Genomic DNA, 19,869 nt, shown 5'->3' with positions numbered 1-19,869 from the left:
GCCTACCCAGAGCACCGGGGAGAGAAAATGTGTAAACGTTATGATTTTCAGAACTTCTGTTCACTCACCTCAGCCTTTCATTGACATGATGCCTGAGGGTGCCTGGAGAGACCTCTCGTGGGACGTACTTTTAGTGACAACTGAGTAGTATGCCTTGCTCCTGAGGATGGTGCCGGGGAAACTGGATGCAGACATTTAGAAAACTCTCCACCTCTTGATTTGCTTTGGGCATGGTCTTAATTAAACAATGCAAACAACACCTAAAAGCCTTGGGTGATATTGAGTAAAATTTAGGAAATCATCTGTATAAAGGATTGACATAAAAAAAACCTGAAATACAAATTAATTTTTGCAAAATCTTCCTTCTCAAAGAAGCACTTTCCTCTGACCTCTCTTACACATTTCACGTTCACCACCTTCCCCCATCTCAGGCTGACCAAGAGCTTCGGGTTCCGATGCTGAGGGACAGTGCCATTCTGAGCTGGTAGCTTCTACTCAAGGCTGGAGGGGAAATCACTGGCTTCTTTTCCATCTGCCATTGTTTTCCTGTTGACAGGTTCTTTGCAATCTAACAAGGTGGTCACACTATGCTGCTCCTGAGCATGATGGGAGTTCCAACCGTAGGCTCCATCCCCCTCCCCACCCAGCTCAGCTTCTCTGGCATGTCCCAGTGCTGTGCTAGTGGCCTTCCCCTGGGGGTGGCCTCCCTCCAGCCTGAGCTGCAGCAGTTTAGAGAAAGACCTTCATGAAAACCTGAAGGCCAGATGGAGAGCCCAACCGTGACCTTTGCGACCTAATAGGCTCTTAGGAAAATTGTATAAATTTTCTCACTGGCAGAAAAGCTGTTGTGTTACCCAACCTGACTAAGTAGCCACATTACCACAGGGCATTTCGGGATCTGCCAAACGTTTATGATGAGAGAAGAAGTGGCCATAACTTTGTTTTGCAAATGCTTCTTTTGACCTGAGCAAGGAGGAATGGTAGGAAAGCATGCCATCCTGTCAGTAACCAGGCAGTTAAAACAGACTTCCAGACCCATGGCCTACACCCGAACAAAACACAAACTGACCCAGAAGGTGGCTGCCCCCCTTGGTCAGCTGATGGCCCCACACTCAGAAATCAACCCCGAGGAGCCGTTTGCTGTTGGCGCCTTGTCACTCCTCTCCGTGAGCTCTGGGGTCCTGGGAGCAGAACTGCTCTCCGTGACGTGGTCATGGTTGAAAATATTTTCACTGAGCCACGGACTTGAAGTAAGCGCAGGGAGGATGTTATGGGAACTAGCTTAGCCTACTGGGAAGAGCACTGGGCTGTGAGTCAGTATTTGTCCAGGAGATTTCTGAAGGTTGTTCTAATTTCTAACATTGAAATGCTGTGAGAAGGTTTTGTAAAACCCCAAGTGTCAGAGTGACCCCCCCCCCTCCGCTGCATTCCCTCCCTGTAGCTGAGTTATATGCCCGAAGAGATGAGTTTCACTGTCTCTAGCTGCTTTGCCCTATTAGCTCTCTTTCCTCTTCTATTTCTCTGTTCTTTTTGCACTCTCTGAGGTCGGGAGGGCAAAGCCTGGTGTCTGTTATAGGGGAAAATGGAGCATCATGTTCACGTTGAGGCCGGACTTGCTAAAACAACTAAGCAAACCCCTGAGATAGTGGTGTCTCCTGACTCGGTGCCCAGGGCCTCTCTTCCGGCCATTGTCCCTCGGGATTGTGAGGGAGGGCAGAAATCGATGGGCCAAGTACCTGCCTCACAGGAAAGTGTTTCATTCTTAGTCATAGTCAAAGTGAGACTTATGTCTTGCCCCTGGAAGTAAAAGCTCTGAGGAGAGGGGCCTGGGTGTAGGCAGTTCGGCCCTAATTTTGAAGCTGTTTCAATCCACTTAGGTTAACCTTTAGGGCCATGTACCTGAGCCTTCCTGCCAGAGTCAGAGAAACGGGAGACTTCCAAACCTAAGGCCCCTTCTCCTCAGAGGCTGACCTGTGACACCTCCTTAACAGGAGACGTGTTGTTATCTCCAACCTGATTTTTATCATCGACGCTGAACCCTCAGCAAACTCGAGGCACTGAAAAGGGAAGGCGTGGGGAATTTTATGTTTTTGGATGTTATTTCTGTAAATTTAAAAGTATGGCTCTTCTTAAACTCTACATTCTCACAAGCTCCTCTTCTGACTCTTTACTTCACCCAAATATCTCCCATTCCTTTTCCTAGTCTTAGTGATAGGGCTCAGGTGAAAAGGCTAGAAAGAAAGGACAAATGGCCAGCCTCTTTCACAGAATCTTAGATCTGGCAAGGTCTTTGGTGTTCATCTTGCCAAACTTCTTGTGCAATAGAGGAGAGATCTGAGGCCCCACGCCACCGTGATCTGGCCAGTTAGTTGCAGAGTGGTCAGTCTTAGGTCTCTGGATTCCCAAGACAGTGTTCCATCTAACCGTGCTTAAAATATGATAGACACCTACTGTGTGAATGGCATTGCAGTAAATGAGATAGACACCTACTATGTGCATGGCATTGCAGTAAGTTAGATGCCTGCTGTGTGCTTGGCATTGCAATAAATGTGATATAGATGCCTGCTGTGTATATAGCATTGCAGTAAATGTGATAAACACCTACTGTGTGCATGGCATTGCAGTGAAGTGTGAAATTATCAAAAGTGTGTCCTGTCCTTGAGGCACTGTGGTTTGTTTGAAGAGATGGTGCATGTCTGAAAAGTGGATCTAACAAGAAAAAGCAATAGATAACTAAATGCCAAGTGAAGGGTTCAGGCAGCTGATGAGGAAAAGACCATCATAACAAGACTGTGGAAGAGTTCTTAGAGGAAGGTGGACCTGGAGTTATCTTTGAAGAAAGGGTATGATCCAGACAAACTAAGAGGAGTGGGATAGGAATCCTAGAAAGAACGAATGGTGTGAACCAGGGTTGGGAGAGAGGGGCACTGAATAGACTACTATGACTTGATCAGGGTTGTGGTTTCCTCACAGGATTAATAGGACAGGTAGGTTGAGAGATTTGAATGGACTCTATCCTGACAGCACCGGGGAGCCACAGTAGGTTATTGGACAGAACAGTGAAGCATACACAGTGATCTGCAAGATTAATGTAGCCGGGGTGGGGGTAAGGACAGGAGAAGGGGAGACCAGGAGGAACCTCAACTGGGCTGTTCTTAGGGACAGAGGACAGGAAAGGCAGTGTGAGATCAAACATTCTATCCTTTTCCTGTTGTCCTCCTCTTTCTCCTGTATACTAGTATATCTGGTGCTCAATACATTCTGGCCACATTATTCTGAATTTCCAGCCTTCCTAAGGCCATTATTTCCCATATGTGCTTAGGATATTATTGTTCAAACTGATGGATTCAGGGAATCCTAACTGAGAGACAAGTTTTTCAAACTTTTGCACATTCGGGTTTTGTTTTCAAATCTGACTAGCATGAAGGAGAGGGATGGATTTGGATTTGGTGAAATGATTTCTTTTACAAAACAAAGATGTGTATTTGTTTTCTCACCCAAATACAGTTTCACCTTATACAGGGTGTGTGTGAGGAGGGGGCGGGGGAAGGGGTTCTGATTGACTTAACTTTGAAGGAAAATTCAATTAAATAGAGGTATTTTACTGGTTTTGCTCTGTTTATATCTAGAGAATCCTTTTTTCTCTTCTTCCTCCAAAGCCATTTTTGACAGTTACCACCTCACTGAGGATTCCTAGGTGCTGGGTGCTGTGCCCCGGCCTTGTGTTGGCTTTCAAAAGCCTGAGGGCCAAGGGACTGCCTGGGGTCACACAGCGTGACTCCAAAGCCGACTGCCTCCCACCTGTTCCCATCGTCCCAGCACCAGACTGTAAGAGTAACCTCCCCCAATACATGAGGGGTCTCTGTTCCCAAGTTAAAAACCATGTCTCTTAATATGGCTGAGGATTTACGTTCACCTGTTCCTCTCCTCTCTCCTCATGAGTCCAGGACTCAGATGGCAAAAAGAGGCCTTGCTTGGTGTGTTTTAAATGAGTTCGCTGTTCTAGCTCCTGGGCACTGCTGTATCATCGCTGGTGGCTGAGTGCACACAGGTAGCAGTGAGCTGGGCCTGAATGGAGAGGCGTTTGCTCGGCCGCAGAGCAAAGATGACCCAGCCCAGTGGGAAGACGATTCCTCCCACCCAGGCAGCTGGCAGGCAGGATGAAATATGCCAACTTGAGAGCTTCCAGGGGCTGCTGGAGGTTGCTCGGTTGCCTTGGCAAAGTCTCGGGCTTCTGCAGTCACCTTAAGGAACTGCTCCCCAGTGCCGGCCCCCACCTGCTCCTTAGTCTGCACCAGGGGGTGCAACCACCAGGGTAGGGGACTGGGAAATAGGGCTCCATCCAGGCAGTCACTGAGTAAGAGATCAAAACGGGGTTTCTTTCTTTCTTTTCATTAAAATAATCCTAGTCTCAGAACTGCCTCCCATGATATCAGCTGTTCAAAACCCCAATGTTTACAGCTGGTTTTGGGTTAGTGATAGTTTTCTTTTCTTGTGACTGAGTATCATTTTAATGCCAGCGAGAGTGCAGGCTCACCAGCCCCTCTCCGCCCAATGGTAAACACAGGTGATGGGGTTGAATATTGTTATTAGCAATCATAAATACCTCTGGCTGTTCATTAACCCAGAAGGCAGCTGCTTCTAATCCCGAGAGCTGGCTCAGGTCACCGGTACCTCCGACCTAAAGCCCATTGGCATGCAATGCTGTTATTCTGATCCCTGTGCTCAGGGTTCAGCATTCACTCAGCCCAGCTGTGATGAACGGCTGCCTCCAGCTCCTGTTCTGGTTTTAATTTGACGGGAAAGTTTTCATTTGGTCTATTTAATATAGCTGATGGGTAAACAGCACGTGAAGCGCTGAGCTTATGTAAAACTGTTTTCCCAGCCTCAGAGTCACTTCCCTGTTCCAAAGGAGGAAGCTGGCGCGGCCAGAGGCTGCTGTTGTCTTGCAGTGTGGGCTCAGGAGATTTGGAATATCCCCAGCTCCTCGGGCCACTCCTGGGGGCCCTGGGATCTGGCGTCCGCTCCAGCCCCTCCTCGGGAACATTACCCATAACATCACATGACAAGGCTCCACATGGCGGGTTTATTTTAGAATTTAGTGTCGGGCTGTCCTTGGTGAAGAGCTGCAGGAAACCTATCACGTTTGCCAAAAACCTGGGTTTCCAAAGGACTCAAGAGAAATGGGCCGCCTGGTTCTAGCAACTGTTAGGTTTTATGGCTACACATGTGTTCCTTCCTCTTCTACACTCTGATCTACTTGATACTTCCATTTTTATGGCCATCTTTGAGGGGCTGAGTGGAGAGAAATAGTTATTGTTTGGTTGTGTTTTTCTTTGGAGGGACACCCTCTGCGTGGGGCTCTCCAGGGGGGTCTGGAACCGGGGGAGGCCTCCCTGATGCTGCTCCCCAAGGCTCCTCTCCCCCGAAGGCCCGCTTCCCGGCAGGTCCAGAGCTTTCAGTTCAGGCCGCTGAGGGAGCAAGAACTGGCCAGTGGTTTGACCTCGCAGGGTTTTCCCTGAACCCCGCCTGGGCCCAGTGCTGCGTGCCTGCTCGGCGATCCTCGAGTCCCTCCTCATAGACACGACTTCCTCCTGGGCTCCGGGCTCCGAAGTCCTTGCCAGAGCTTCCCCTCTTGGTAGGGGCTGCTTTTCCTGAAAGCCCTGGGCCTACAGGTTTGCTGAGAGGAAGAAAAGGAACATAGGACTTTCAGCCAGAAAGCCTGGACTAGAATCCCAGATTAGAACTCCACCGATTCCGAGCCTTCCTCCTGGAAGTGGGGGTGACCACATCCGCCTCAGAGAGTGCGGGAGGATTAATGGGCTCCCAGCAGGCACTCCCAGTCGCTCAGCGCTGCCTGTCGCCAGGGTCTCTTCCTTTTTCCTCCTTCCCTCCTTGGTCCTGGCCCTCAGCTGGAGCACAGCTGCAGAAGTCACCCGACTCCCCAAAGCAGATGCTGTACAGCTGCAGTGAGACCCTTGCCTCTGTGCTGCCGGCCTTTTATGGTCTCTTGGCGTTTTGTGGCCTCACATCCCATAGCAATGAAATTTCTAAATTTTTTCTCTCTCTCCAGGCCTCCAGGTCTTCCTTATCCCTTCACTTTTGGGGAAATAATTTCCCTCTCCCTTCTTTCCTCCCTCTCCCCTCCCTCCTTCCCTCTCTCCCTCCCTCTGAGCCAGAGGACCCTGCCTCCCCCCCACCCCCAAGCCCTGGGTGCAGGGCATCTCCCCTGCCACCCCCTCTGTGCCCTCGTGGCCCTCTGGTTGAGGCTGTCATCTTGTCACCCCACAGGGGTTCCAGAGGGGAGGCGTCTCCCCACCTCTTCCTGCCCAGCGCCTCCCCAGCCTCTGCGCCTGGTTCCCTCTGTGCCCAGCCTCCCAGAGCGAACTTCTTGCCCAGCCAGGTGCTTTCCTGCTCCTTCTTTCTGACCTACCTCAGTCCTTGCCCCCTCCGCTTTAGGGACGGGTCAGTGTCCTGGTTTTCTCTGTCTCCCCTAATGGGGCGGAGTGGGGAGGACTCCCCAGGCATGGCTCTGGATCCCCCTCATTCTTCCTGTGTTCTCCTTGGTGAGTTCATCTGTCCTGTGGCTTCATCTGGCGCCACCCAGTCTCCACACCTACACCTGCAGCCGCTCCTGGACCCTCGGGGTGATGGGCACAGTAACTTACCTACTTCCTGGGAGCTGGGTTAAATGAGTAACAGTCACACTGCTCTAGACCTACTTTAGTAGGTGCAGTAGAGTTGTTCGCCGCTGCCACCTGTGTGTGGGCCCCGTGTGACTGCCCCGTCTGCCTCCCCCTGGTCTCTTAACCTGTGCCCTGATGCCGCCATGACAGCTCGGTCCTTCCAACTCTCCCAGCAGCCCCTCCTTTCTCTGACCTCCTGCTCCTTCTCATTGGGGGTCCCTGTTTGGAAAGCTGCAGTTCCTCTCCTGCCCCCTTCCCCACCCTGCCTGACACTGACACTCAGTTAGGTCCCAGTTAGGGTCCTTCTCTGGAGAATCCCTGCCTTCTATGTCTGGCTTGTGGCCACTGCTGTGCACCCTGCCCCAGCACCCTGCCCTTCCCATTGCAGTAACACTGACCAGGACGAGTCCGTTTGTCCCCCACGAGGCTGTAATACGGGTGGGTGCTCTGTCAGTCTTTTTTGTCACATTGTCTCAGGGCTGATAGTATAGTCTGAACAAACAGACGAACCCACCCATCCTTCCCGGCCACCCCGGTGCCAGCACACAAATGTGTGCTCACAAACACACTCACCTCTCACCTGGACAGAGCAGGTCTGTTCTAGGGACACTCCTGAATGTGTGGAGAGACTGCGGATGGAGGAGGGGGCCTCTGGCTTCCTCAGAAGGGGAGCTACCCAGCACCCCAAAAGGGAGGATGCTGACATGTGCTTCACTGTTGTCGGCCAGCTCCAAGGGCCTTATAGGCATCCCGTTCCGTTTGTTGTTTTGGGAGCTAGAAGTCTGCCTCCCAGAGGTGAGATGACCAAGGTCACAGCAAGGGAAGGGAAGCGAGGCCGCTGGTCTGGTCTGTTAATTACTTCCCATTGCAGTGAAAATGTAACTGTCCTCAGTGAGGCCCGGCCTGTGCCCAGGGTTGTGAACAGAACACTCTCCCCCGGGGGGCACGTCATGGTCCCGTGGCCCAGCCATGCGGACGCCCGCCCTGTGTGGTGTCATCGGCTGGCTCAGCCACGCTCAGAGTGGGGCTGTGAGCCCGCATTCGTTACCGGGACTTTGTGCTCATACAGCAGTTACAGGCATCCTCCGGCACCCCTTCCCACCATGTGATTCCGAGGGGCTCTGGGCCAGGAGGAGTGGGAATGGGACGCAGGTGAGTTTTACCTGCTCTGCCCGCTGACCCCTGGCATGGCTGGCATTGTTCCCTGGTGTGCACAGCCCGGAGGGGACTGCCTGCCTCCCCAGGTCTTGGGTTTTATGTGGCCGCTGTAGTTGAGCCCTACGTCTGTTTGAGGCCCTTTCACTGAGTTGGTCTAGAGAAAGCAGGTGGCCTGGTGGGCAGTGAGCAGCGGGTCCGGCCCAGGTCCTAGTTCTGTTTCCTCCAGCATGCGTATAACTGCCCTGGGCCTCTCTGTCCTCTGCTGGAATGTTCTAGAAGACCTAGAAGCCTGCCAGGCAGAAATGAAAAAATGTGAGCGTTATATTATTATTTTTACTTTTTGGACCATATGGGTACCCTGTCACTCGTGGGTAGAGTCCTAGCTTTCCCCCCTGTGCTATCAGAGGCTTTCATGTCCGGGCCCTGCCAATTGCCCATCTCATTCCTTATTGCTCCCTGTCGCCCCCTCTGGGCCAGCCATACCACGCTGGTCAGGACAGGGTAGATGGGAGCAGGTACAAACCAGGCCCAGTGTGGTGGTGTCTCCTTGAACTATTTCTGGGACCCCCAGGTGTCATCTCCAGGTGGGGACAGGGTGAGCTTATATTTTACTCACCAGGGAGCCTGTCCCGGTGGTGAAAATCCAACGGGAGGCCAGGCTGTTATAAATGCTCCCCAGGCCGCAGGGACTCCTGCATGTACACCTCTTATCCAGGCTGGACCCCAACCTTAAGAAGGAAGGCACAGTCTTATTTTCTGGCTCCTCTGGACAGCACTGGGAGCAGATCTGTGGCCCTGCCTCTGATGGACAGCCCTGGGAGCAGGTCTGGGGCCCCCTCAGATGGACAGCCATGGGAGCAGGTCTGGCCCCGCGCCCCTCTGATGGACAGCCCTGGGAGCAGGTCTGCCCCCCCCCCTCTGATGGACAGCCCTGGGAGCAGGTCTGGGCCCCCCCCTCTGATGGACAGCCCTGGGAGCAGGTCTGGGCCCCCCCCCTCTGATGGACAGCCCTGGGAGCAGGTCTGGGCCCCCCCCCACTGATGGACAGCCCTGGGAGCAGGTCTGGGCCCCCCCCCTCTGATGGACAGCCCTGGGAGCAGGTCTGGGCCCCCCCCCTCTGATGGACAGCCCTGGGAGCAGGTCTGGGGCCCCCGCTCTGATGGACAGCCCTGGGAGCAGGTCTGCCCCCCCCCCCTTCTGATGGACAGCCCTGGGAGCAGGTCTGGGGCCCCCTCTGATGGACAGCCCTGGGAGCAGGTCTGGGGCCCCCGCTCTGATGGACAGCCCTGGGAGCAGGTCTGCCCCCCCCTTCTGATGGACAGCCCTGGGAGCAGGTCTACCCCCCCTCTGATGGACAGCCCTGGGAGCAGGTCTGGGCCCCCCCCTCTGATGGACAGCCCTGGGAGCAGGTCTGGGCCCCCCCCTCTGATGGACAGCCCTGGGAGCAGGTCTGGGGCCCCCGCTCTGATGGACAGCCCTGGGAGCAGGTCTGCCCCCCCTTCTGATGGACAGCCCTGGGAGCAGATCTGGCCCCCCCCCCCCTCTGATGGACAGCCCTGGGAGCAGGTCTGGCCCCCCCTCTGATGGACAGCCCTGGGAGCAGGTCTGGCCCCCCCTCAGATGGACAGCCCTGGGAGCAGGTCTACCCCCCCTCGCATGGATAGCCCTAAGAGCAGGTCTGGGGCCCCCTCTGATGGACAGCCCTGGGAGCAGGTCTGGCCCCCCCTCTGATGGACAGCCCTGGGAGCAGGTCTGGGGCCCCCGCTCTGGTGGACAGCCCTGGGAGCAGGTCTGGGCCCCCCTCCCCCCCTCGCCCGCTGATGGACAGCCCTGGGAGCAGGGTCTGCAGCCGCTGCCTATGACACTCTCTGTATTGCGGCTAAAGCCCCCTGGGGAAGGGGAACAGAGGTGCGGAATGTCCAGGCAGGCGACTAGATTTCTTCCTTGACGCTGCCCAGTGAGGCTCCTTTCCTGTTAATATAGAAGAAATCCTAAGTAACGCGTGGCCTTTGCCAGCTCACCTGGAGCTGCCCTGTGTTCTTGCTGACTTCTGTTTCTGGCATCAGAAGAGGGAAATCTCGCAGTGTTTGAGTGTGCTAACTGTGGAAGCCTTTCTGTGGTTTGAACTTGTAAGATAACAGTCGGTGTGTGTGTGGGGGGGGGGGGGAGCCTCCGGGAACACCAGCTCCGCCTACTACCAGCTGTGTAGTTTTCAGGCAGGTTGGGTGACTGACTTGTCCCAGTTTGCCTGGGACTGTCCCAGCTTTAGCCTTGAAAGTCCTGTGTCCTGAGCACATCTTGTCCTGGGCAAGCCGGGATGGTTGGTCACAATACAACTTGAATGACCTTTCCAAGCACTAACGTCCTTGGCAGAGACAGTATTGCCTATTTCTTAGGCTTATCCCGGATGTAATAGGATAGTGCGTGTGGAGTGCTCGGCAAGTGTCTCCTGCTGTAATAAAGGGCCCAGAACCACAAAACTTTATTGTCTCAGTTCTGGAGGCCGAAGTCTGAAATCACTGTTCGTAGGGCCGTGCTCCCTCTGGACCCCTCCTGGCTGCTTCCTGGCTTCTGGGAGTTTGCTGGCAGTCTCTGTTGTTCCTGGACGTGTTGATGCCTCATTGTAATTCTCCGTCTTCACATGGCGCTCTTCCTGCACCTCTGTCTCTGCCTCCAAATTTCCCTTTCGTAAGGACCCGTCATTAGATTAGGGCCCACTTCATTTTTACTTGGTCACCTCTGTAAAGACCCTGTTTGAGAAGTCACATCTGAGGCACCGAGGGTGGGGATCAGGACTTTAATGTAACTTTTGGGGGACACAGTTTGACTCACAGCAGCAGGGTTAGCGATGGACTATCATAGCTATTTGTATCATTATCTTCACAATCATCGAGAAACAAGAACATGGAAGAAACAGCTCCTACACCCAGGAAGGGAAAAGGCAGGAGCCCCGTCATACCACAAAGAGGAGCTGGCTGGCGATTGCAATTCCATGTCTGAGCCATTTCAGTGCCAAGGCTCTGGGCACAACCCCTCTAACCCCCGGCTTTTGCTGTTTGGTGCAGATGGAGCAGATGAGGAACGAGCTACTTCAGGAGAGAGCTGTGAGGCAAGACTTGGAGTGTGACAAGATTTCCCTGGAGAGACAGGTGAGGGCAGCTGGCCCCATGAGTCCTCCCCCCATCCCTCCTTTGCACAGCATGCAGAGATATCGGGGGCCAACCTTGCCCAAGAGAGGTATTTCTAAAACCATTTCCAGCGAGAATTTTCTCAGTAATGTTAAAGGGAAAAATAAAGAACTTGTGTTATCAAACACACGAGTTGCTAACCAAGCTTACTTACTCATTATTTCTTTCACATGCTGTTCATGTAAGTTCTTCACTGAATATGATGTGTGATATTGGGGAAGGGGCCTATTTCTCCTGCCAATAGGTTTATGAGAGGCCAAGGTCATTTGATAAGAGTCCTAGGCCATAGGAAAGATTTCACTCAGGCTTTTAAGCGAATGTGACAGAATCTCTCCTTTTGGCCTGCCAGGACTGGGGTGCAAAGCCAATCCCTGGAAACATCCCTGGCTCCCCAGGTCTCCCGGGCCACCCATCCTGGTGGGGGAAGCGGGCTCATCGAAGTCACTGACCGAATGCTGGCTCCACCTGTGATCTGCTCTGCAGAGTGTGAGGTGGACACACAGCCCCTCACTGTCTCCCTGTCTGATTCCAGAACAAAGACTTAAAGAGCCGGATTACGCACCTGGAAGGTTCCTACCGGTCCAGCAAAGAGGGGCTGGTGGTGCAGTTGGAGGCCAGGATCGCAGAGCTGGAGGACCGTCTGGAGAGCGAGGAGAGGTGAGCCTGCCCAGCTGTGGTGCGAGGCCGGGCAGGCAGTGGCCATCACATTGCAGAGTGCTTTATATTTGCATCTTCCCAGAGGCCTTCGTGTGAGGAAGGCAGAGCAAGTACAGCCTTGCTGTTGTTATTCCCACTTGACAGATGAGAAAACTGAGACGCATCCAAGGAAGTACTTGAGAAAGGTAGCCTGAATATTGGTCTAAAACTCAGGACTCCTGCTCTTAGTCCATAGCATTTTCACTGTTCCTTGCTGCTTATTTCCCTTCCCTCCGTGGGACAGGCTGCCTCATAAACTACAGAGTTTGAGCCAGATTAGAGGCAAGGCGGCTGGCTCTGCCCTGAGGGCCAGTGTATTCACTCCGCTTAGCAAAGGCCGAGCGGCCATCTGTCAGAGATGGCAGGTCGCCCCACAGTGGGTGGGAGGAACATGGGATCAGGCGACCACACCTTTCCAATACCACAATTCTTTGCAGCTAGTTCTCCCTTTGCAGCCCGAGGACCAGCGCCAGGTTGAACTTGACCAGCCTCAGTTCTTACTTGCGGCCCCTCTCCTTCTGGGAGGGGTGTGGGTGTGCAAACGTGTGGGTATGATATTTCACATTCCCTATTAGCAATAGGGCTTCTGGAGTCTGGGCCGGAGCAGCCTATAGTCGTAGCCTGGCAGTGACCTCTGTCTTACAAAGTAAAGCTCAGGACAGGAGGAACCCAGGGCAGGTCTAGTCCCAGCTCAGCCCCTCGCTGGCTCTGCAGCCTGAGGCAGGCCACTCCCCTTCTTAGAGGCCCTGTTTCCTCATTGTCCGATGACCAGCCCTTTCCTCCTGCAGTCGAGTGTCTCTCTGATCCTGAGCCCTGAGTGGACCAGGCAGCTCTGGCTGGGGCTCGCCCTCCTGCACAGCCTGGGCCGGGCCTCCTGTGGGGCTGGGCTGAGAGAGCCCTCAGTTTTGCTTCCTCCATCCTTCCAGGGACCGGAACAGCCTCCAGCTCAGCAACCGCCGGCTGGAGCGGAAGGTGAAGGAGCTGGTGATGCAGGTGGACGATGAGCACCTGTCACTAACTGATCAGAAGGACCAGGTGAGGGACCCTCTGCAAGTTCATTTCAGATGAGCCTGTATGTCTCAGGCTGGGAAGCAAGAGGGCAGTGAGGACTCTGTGGATGGGTGAGGGAACTATGGTGGACTGATCCCTGTCTTTCCACTCCAACCCGTTCCCCATAGAATGGGGCCTCTCTGGGCTGCTTTAGTGAAGGTCTCCGCCAACTTCAAACCCTGAGCTTGACTTGTAGAAAGCGGATTGGTCTGTCACAGAGGTTATCCCCACTTTCCCATGAGACTGGTTGGACCCCCCCGCCCCGCCCCTCATGTCGTGGTTGCCTAGAGAGGTGGCTGGACTGCTGGCCTGTCCACGCTGGGCTCTTCTCCATCCAGCCGGGCTGGTGAGCAGCAGCACTAATCTGCCCTCTCTCCCTACGCAGCTGAGCTTGCGCTTGAAAGCAATGAAGCGCCAGGTAGAGGAGGCCGAGGAGGAAATCGACAGGCTCGAAAGCTCTAAGAAGAAGCTGCAGAGGGAGCTGGAGGAGCAGATGGATGTGAATGAGCAGCTGCAGGGGCAGCTCAACAATTTGAAGAAGAACATAAGGTGGGCAAGTGCAGTGACCCCACAGGGACATTTGAAGAGAACTCAATGCTTTTAGGGCATCCTCACTCCTATTGCTTCAAGCCAGTTTCTTGTCGCCTTTTCGGGGTCATCCATCCTACAGACTAGAATGTCTGTGCCCACTTCAGTTTCCCCACGTGCTCAGTAGGGTCTCACATGTGTCATCCCCAGACCAATGCCCCAATGCCAGCCAGGCAGATACTGTCCCTGTTGTCCATACGGGGAAACAGGCTCCGAGCAGGTAACACTAGCTCCCACCACCACGGAGGGGGCAGCTCCTCGATCAGCCCTTAGCACTCCTATTTACACGTAACTTTGGGGAGAAATAAGTAAGGTTTTGGTGTGCATCCTCATGAGGACTAGGATATCCCTGGCTGCAGGAGAGAATTGCTTCTGCAGCCCCACTTCCGTGGTCTGAAGGGGATTGGGTCAGGGGGGGTGGGGGTCGCTTTCCCTGCAGGGTCACTGCCTTGGGCATTGGGGTTGGGGGTGGGTTAGGTTCATGCCCCTCCATGGAGTTGAGCCTTTCTCAGAGGCTGAATGTGCTGGCGGCACAGGTAGTTCTTTGATAATGGACAGAAGATTCCAGCCCCTGGAGAATCCTATCAACAGGGCTTGTCCAGCGAGAACTCGGCCCCAGGGCCGGCATTGTAGTACAGCATTTAAGGGGACACCAAAAATCTCAGTAATCAAGAGAGATAATATTAAATGCAATATTTTTTAAAAAATGCAAAAAGACCTCCGATGGACAAGATTTCAAAAATTTAAATTAAGGTGGGATCAGTAACAGCACCTGATGAGCCATATTGGAGCTTGAGACAAAAGGGAAACTCAGCACTACTGACCTTGTCCCTGCCCTGCCCGGCCCCGCCCGGCCCCGCCCAGCCTAGCCCAGCCCACCCAGCCATTGGCTTCCATGCTGAGAGCTGGGCATTGGCTCTCTGTTGGTCAAGGCAAATTCACGTGCTCCCTGCCACTCAGTGGGGTGGAGAGGCAGGTACCCAGCCCCTTCCTCCGTCTCCAGATCAGGGTGGGCCCCAGGGCGGGGACTCATGACCCACTGTCCCCGCAGACTGAAGAAGCTGCCCAGTAAAGTGCTGGATGACATGGATGACGACGACGACGACCTCAGCACCGACGGGGGGAGCCTCTACGAGGCGCCACTGAGCTACACCTTCCCCAAGGATGCCACCAGCCAGCTCTGAGCCCACTTCCCTGGCTGTGGAGGGGCCTCAAGTGGCCGTCCTTCCTCCCAGGGACCCTCAGCCGCCGCAGCAGGAGGCAGGGGAGGCAGCACGCGTCCTCTGGCGCGGAGACCTTCGCTGCCTCTTCCCATAACCTGCGATTCCTCCGCGTTCCGCTCAGTTCAGACCTAGGGTGTGTGAGCGAACTTGGCTCTCCTGTCTTAGGGAGCTATTGCAGGGTAAAGGCTGAGACGCCCGAGGCCCGGCAGCCACCGCCCGCTGGGGTGCTCTGGAAATATAATTTGTCAGCCCAAGTCCTCTCTGTACCGCTGTCTGCATTGCTGCTCCTGCCCCCTGCCCTACCCCCACCAGGAGAAAGGGTCCAAATGCTAGTTACTGTTTAATAGCCGCTGTGCACGGTGGGAAGTGATGCGCAGGCTGTACATATTTTAAAGCAACTTCTCATGACCGCTGCTGTGCCGTTCCAGAATGACAGAGGCTTTCCGGGGCGGGGCTTGTCTGTCAGGTTCACACGTCTGTATTGAGTATTATTTTTTTAAATGTGAAGCTACTAGATTTTAAGTATTGAGGAGCAGAGGCAAGAGAGAGCAGAGAGAATAAAGACCATGTGAACATCAGAGCTGGAGAAAAAGAATCGGCCTGGTCTTAAGGGACAGTGAACCCTGAGAAGAGAAACTCAGGTGGTCTTGGTACACAACTTGCTGATGGAGGAGCGAGTAGGAGGGTCACTTGTATCCGTGGCCTTGGTGGTTCATTTTGTCTGGAATCTTGTAATTTCTGAACTGTGCAGAGACCAGTTCCCAGGCACCACTTGCAACTTCCTGGGGAGACTTGCCAGTAGGGCTTTTGACAGGTGATGTGGTTTCTGGAACTTGGAGCCGTCCTGTCATTTCTTATTGGTCCTCTCCTCCCTCCTCCAACAGCAGGCCTCTGAGTTGGGCTCTCCGGTCCTTGGGCAGGGTGGTTGCTGGATGGGGAAGAGGAGGATATGGGTCAAGGCTCATGGACTTAAGGGCAAGGAAGAGGCAGGAGGTATCCGGTAAGGTCACAAGGAAAGGGAGAAGGGAGGAGAGATAAGCAGGTGTGTGTGGGTTTGGGTGGGAAGGAAGAAGTCCTTGAAAGCTGGGGGATGTGTAGACAGGAGGTGGATTGAGCAGGATCTCAGGTTTATGTCAGGAAAGGGAGGAAAGAAGCTGAAATCAGAGGTGTGTCTGTGCAAACGGGGAGGCTCTTTCCAACTTCCTGGAGCAGGGGGACATCGGCCAGCACCAGGCACGGAGTGACTGCGATTGGGTGCCACATTGCAGGGACAGAATTACAGGGAGCGAGTGTGGCACTGGGAGGGTGCAGAGTATCCCGTCCTTCCTCCTGGCCATCCTGGTGTCTCCTCCCCCTGTGCTAGTCGCCAGGCACACCCAGAGGCCAGGGCCATCACAGCTGGGCTCCCATCAGTCAGTGCCAGGGAGAGGACCCTGCGAGTCGTGGCCATGGGTGGGGCAGAGATGGCAGTGTTAATCTGCTTCAGCAGAGGCCCACGCATCCTAGAGATGGGAGGCCTGTGCACCAGAGAGCTGCCATGGGGGAGCAGCCTGGTTTAAAGGCATGTGTTAATGTTACACACACACACGCGCGCGCGCACACACACACACACACACACACACGGCCCCTGGAGCAGGAGAGCCAAGCCTTCCACCACCTCTGGTTTGGGGTGTAGAGATATTCCGCCCTTTAGTGATTGATTCATTTACAAATATTTATTGGGCGTCTACGATGTGTCAGGCATGGTCCTCGGCACTAGGAATAAAACAGTAAGTAAAATGGATCACAATTCCACTGTTCCTGGGGCACAGTCAGGGGAACGGGGGTGATAGACAACAGTCACACAAACGGACCCAGGGGCCGAGCCCTCCGTACCCAGCCTGGATCCCGCTGTCCTCGCGGGGATGCAACAAGCCTGCAGGTGGTCGACTGGCTCGAAGGTACTCCAGGGTTCCTTCCACCCTCAGCAGGTCCCTGATTCCCCCGCTGCTCCCACCATGTTGAGGTATTTGCCAAGAGGCTGCCTAGTAATGCCTCAGCCCACACGTAGCTGAGGCTGGGAGGTGAGAAAGCTCTGAGGCCCAGGAGCTGAGGGAGCCAGTGAGTGTCGGTCTTGGTTGGTGAGGAAGTCCCTGCCCCTCACTTTGGCCACTTCCTCCTGGTTCCCAAGAGCTGGCTAAGAGAATGAAGACCAGAGCTCACCATTCAGAAGACTTGCATCCTTATCTAAAAAATGGGCTGTTTTACATGCTACATGTGCCCTTCTACATGGTATTGGAGCCGGCAGTGAGCTGGGTGCACGCAGGGAGATTGAGGTGGGGGGAGTACTGGCCTGGACGTTGAAAGGGGTGTTTCCAAGTCCCAGTTTATCTTGCCCTGGTGATCCCGATGGGGCATATGCCCGCAGAGCCTCAGATTCCCAGAATAAATGAGGACCAGGACCCAGACCTTTCCAGCTCTGGCATGCTCTCATACTTTAATTTTATTATATACACATGGTTTTTGTTTGTTGCTTTAAGGACTAACCCTACTCAAGAATATTTTCTTTAGCTAGCTTGAAAACAAAACATATTTTATGTAATAAACAAATACGTGGCCAAATGCAATGCCGAGGAGACAATCATCCTATATCTTTATAATTGTTTTCCTGCTTCTGAGAGTCATTTGACAACGCCAGTCGGCTCATTCCGTTGTGATTCTGCATTCTTTGGTTTGCTTAGATGTGTCATGGGGAAGAGACATTCTTATGCAGCTGCCCTCATGTAAGTGAACTCCTGGATCAAGCAAGATTGCCTTTCAATAAACGGTATCACCCGACGGGAATCTCAACTCTCCCATTATTTGGACTTCCTTGTTTTCTCCAGAGCGTGGCTCCATGTCTGCCAAGAAACAGCCTAAGTGAATGGCTGGAAGCTGCTCCAGGAAGTGAAATACGGTGGCATTCCGGCCTGAGAGCAGTTTCTGAAGCAGAAGGGTGGGCGTGGGTCAGGGCGACACTGAGAGAACGAGTGTACCTGGGTGCCTGTGATGTGCTGAGAAGTCCAAACTGCCCATTTTCAGCAAACGGAGATGTGTGTTAATAACTGAGAATAAAGAGGCGGCTCCTGTTGATTCCTTGTTCCTAAACTAAACTTGTTCTCTTGTCATCAGTTTGCACATATAATCTCTCTCTTTTTGTTTTTGTTTGTTTTTCTGTTAATCCTCACCTGAGGATATTTTTTTCCCATTGATTTTTAGAGAGAGGGAGAGGGAGAAAGAGAAAAACATCAATTTGAGAGAGACAGATTGATCGGTTGCCTCCCACATGCGTGAACCTGCAAACCTTCAGTGCGGGCCAATGCTCTAACCACTGAGAACCACTGGCCAGAGCTGCACATTCTCTCTCTTGATTTATAGCAGGCTGACAGTAGGTACCATGGTCTCCATTTTATAGGAAACGAAAGTTACTTCTCCATGGAAAGGACCTACACTCGTTTTCTGTCCTCAGACCCATTATCTGCCCTGTCCTCTCGCGGTGACCGCTGACCGCTGTCCGCTGTGGTTGGGGTCAGCTGATGGGAGCAGGGGAGATGGGGCATTTCTCGGCTGTCACTCCCTGCTCTGTGCAGCATTTCAGGCTGTGGCTCAGTCTGCGGGTTCCCTGATGCCCGCAGCTTCCGCCGACGTGGGTGACCACACCTGCTCCTCATGCCTCTGGTTCTCAGGGTGATCCTGGCTCCCTCCTGCTGCTCCTCTGGTCCCTCAGCAGCCCTGGTGGGTTCTTGAAACTCTGCCTGCCCTGCAGGGCAGCTCTTTAAATATATATATATATATATATATATATATATATATATATATATATATACACACACACACACACACACACGTTTTTATTGATTTGAGAGAGAGAAACACTAATGTGAGAAACACTGCTCGGCTACCTCCTGCATGCCCCCTACTGGAGACAAAGCTGGCAATCTGGGCATGTGCCCTGACCGGGAATCGAACCAGCGACCTTCTGGTGCAGGGGATGATGTTCAACCAACTGAGCCACACCAGTCAGGGCTGCAGGGCAGCTCTTCATTCACCATTCAGGCTGCTGCAGGCGACTTGATGCCCCCAGTCATGTAAGCATCCTGTCCATCCCACTATCCTATAGACCTTGACTCCCCTAATTCTGACCAGAGCATCTCAAATATAAGTGAGATTCTCTACTTTTAATATCCTCCAAGCCTTTGCATAATTTTTCAAAAGTCACGGTTTTTGAGGTATTTTATCCTTTGTAATAATAGGTGCTCTTTCTGGCATTATGTACTTTTGAAGCTGTATGTAGGCCTCTTTCTTTGGCCCCTCTGCCAGGGTCCTGTGGGAGGAGAATTCTGTGAGGCCACCTCTTCTCAGGAGCCACAGTCGAAGGGAAGTCCTTCCAGGTCTGCAGCGCCTTCCTCCACGCTTTTGGCATTCTTTCTTTGACCTTGAGGACAGTTACAGTGATCCAGTCTTTGTTGGAGACAGTCGTTAGCCAGAAAGTTTTGTGTTTTAAGTTTTCAAGTGGTAGGGGAAAATGACCAGACCACAAGGACCTATGGGGGGCTGAACACCCCCAAGTCCAGAAGTTCCAGGCCTTGCCGAGGCATCGGCCTGACGCAGTCCTGCTCTCAGACCTGACAAACACAGCGCTGGAAATCATCGCAGGGATCCAAGCGCATGGCCCGAGACCCAGCCTGTCTCCATCAGCAAAGCACGGTTTGAGTGTGTGCCCCACGCTGGGTTTATGAAGGCTGAAAAGTGTGCAGTGCGGGTCCAAATGACACTCGCAACAGCACCTATTCTGTGGGGGGACGTTTGCCAGTTTCTCAGCGTGCGGAGCCTCACTCGGTCTCTCAGCAGATTGTCAACAACTCCCCCGTGACTCCAGAGGTTTACTGGTTAAACCAAATTAAACAGTTTTATGAGAGGCAGAAACTGGCAGATTGGGAACCTGAGGCTTGGGGGAGTTGGGAGTTTTCTGTAGGCCACATCTGGAGTAAATGGCCAGCCCGTGAGTTGAACCTGCCACCGTGGGCCAGGTGCTGGGGCAGATCGAAAGTTGAAGCCACAGTCTAGGACCTTCAGAAGCTTCCAGTGTGATTATAAAAATGATTATTAGCCGAAACCGGTTTGGCTCAGTGGATAGAGCGTCGGCCTGCGGACTGAAGGGTCCCGGTTTCGATTCCGGTCAAGGGCATGTACCCTGGTTGCGGGCACATCCCCAGTGGGAGGTGTGCAGGAGGCAGCTGATCGATGTTTCTCTCTCATCGA

The 19,869-nt window shown here is 53.4% G+C and overlaps 1 protein-coding gene and 1 long non-coding RNA gene across 3 annotated transcripts in view; one reads left to right on the top strand and one right to left on the bottom strand.

The window, feature by feature from the left end:
* Positions 1-17,717, top strand: part of CGNL1 (cingulin like 1) — a 162,554-nt gene extending 144,837 nt beyond the window's left edge. For both annotated transcript variants that reach the window (XM_080675417.1, XM_080675416.1), the window contains exons 15-19: positions 10,910-10,993; positions 11,565-11,689; positions 12,655-12,763; positions 13,164-13,327; positions 14,418-17,717. In XM_080675417.1, coding sequence (XP_080531543.1) covers positions 10,910-10,993; positions 11,565-11,689; positions 12,655-12,763; positions 13,164-13,327; positions 14,418-14,550 — 615 coding nt within the window. In that variant the 3' untranslated portion in view covers positions 14,551-17,717. The remainder of the gene's footprint in view (positions 1-10,909; positions 10,994-11,564; positions 11,690-12,654; positions 12,764-13,163; positions 13,328-14,417) is intronic.
* On the bottom strand, positions 5,066-9,962 carry LOC308251713. Its single transcript, XR_013960954.1, has 4 exons — positions 9,866-9,962; positions 8,461-8,572; positions 7,260-8,133; positions 5,066-5,680 (listed from the first exon to the last, which is right to left on the bottom strand). It is a non-coding gene; the product is annotated as an uncharacterized lncRNA (long non-coding RNA).
* Positions 17,718-19,869: the final 2,152 nt, after the last annotated feature.

The sequence above is a fragment of the Plecotus auritus genome (genome assembly GCF_963455305.1).
Source record: "Plecotus auritus genome assembly, chromosome: 1".
In the NCBI taxonomy this organism is placed as follows: Eukaryota; Metazoa; Chordata; class Mammalia; order Chiroptera; family Vespertilionidae; genus Plecotus; species Plecotus auritus.
This window is presented reverse-complemented; position numbering and strand designations above follow the sequence as displayed.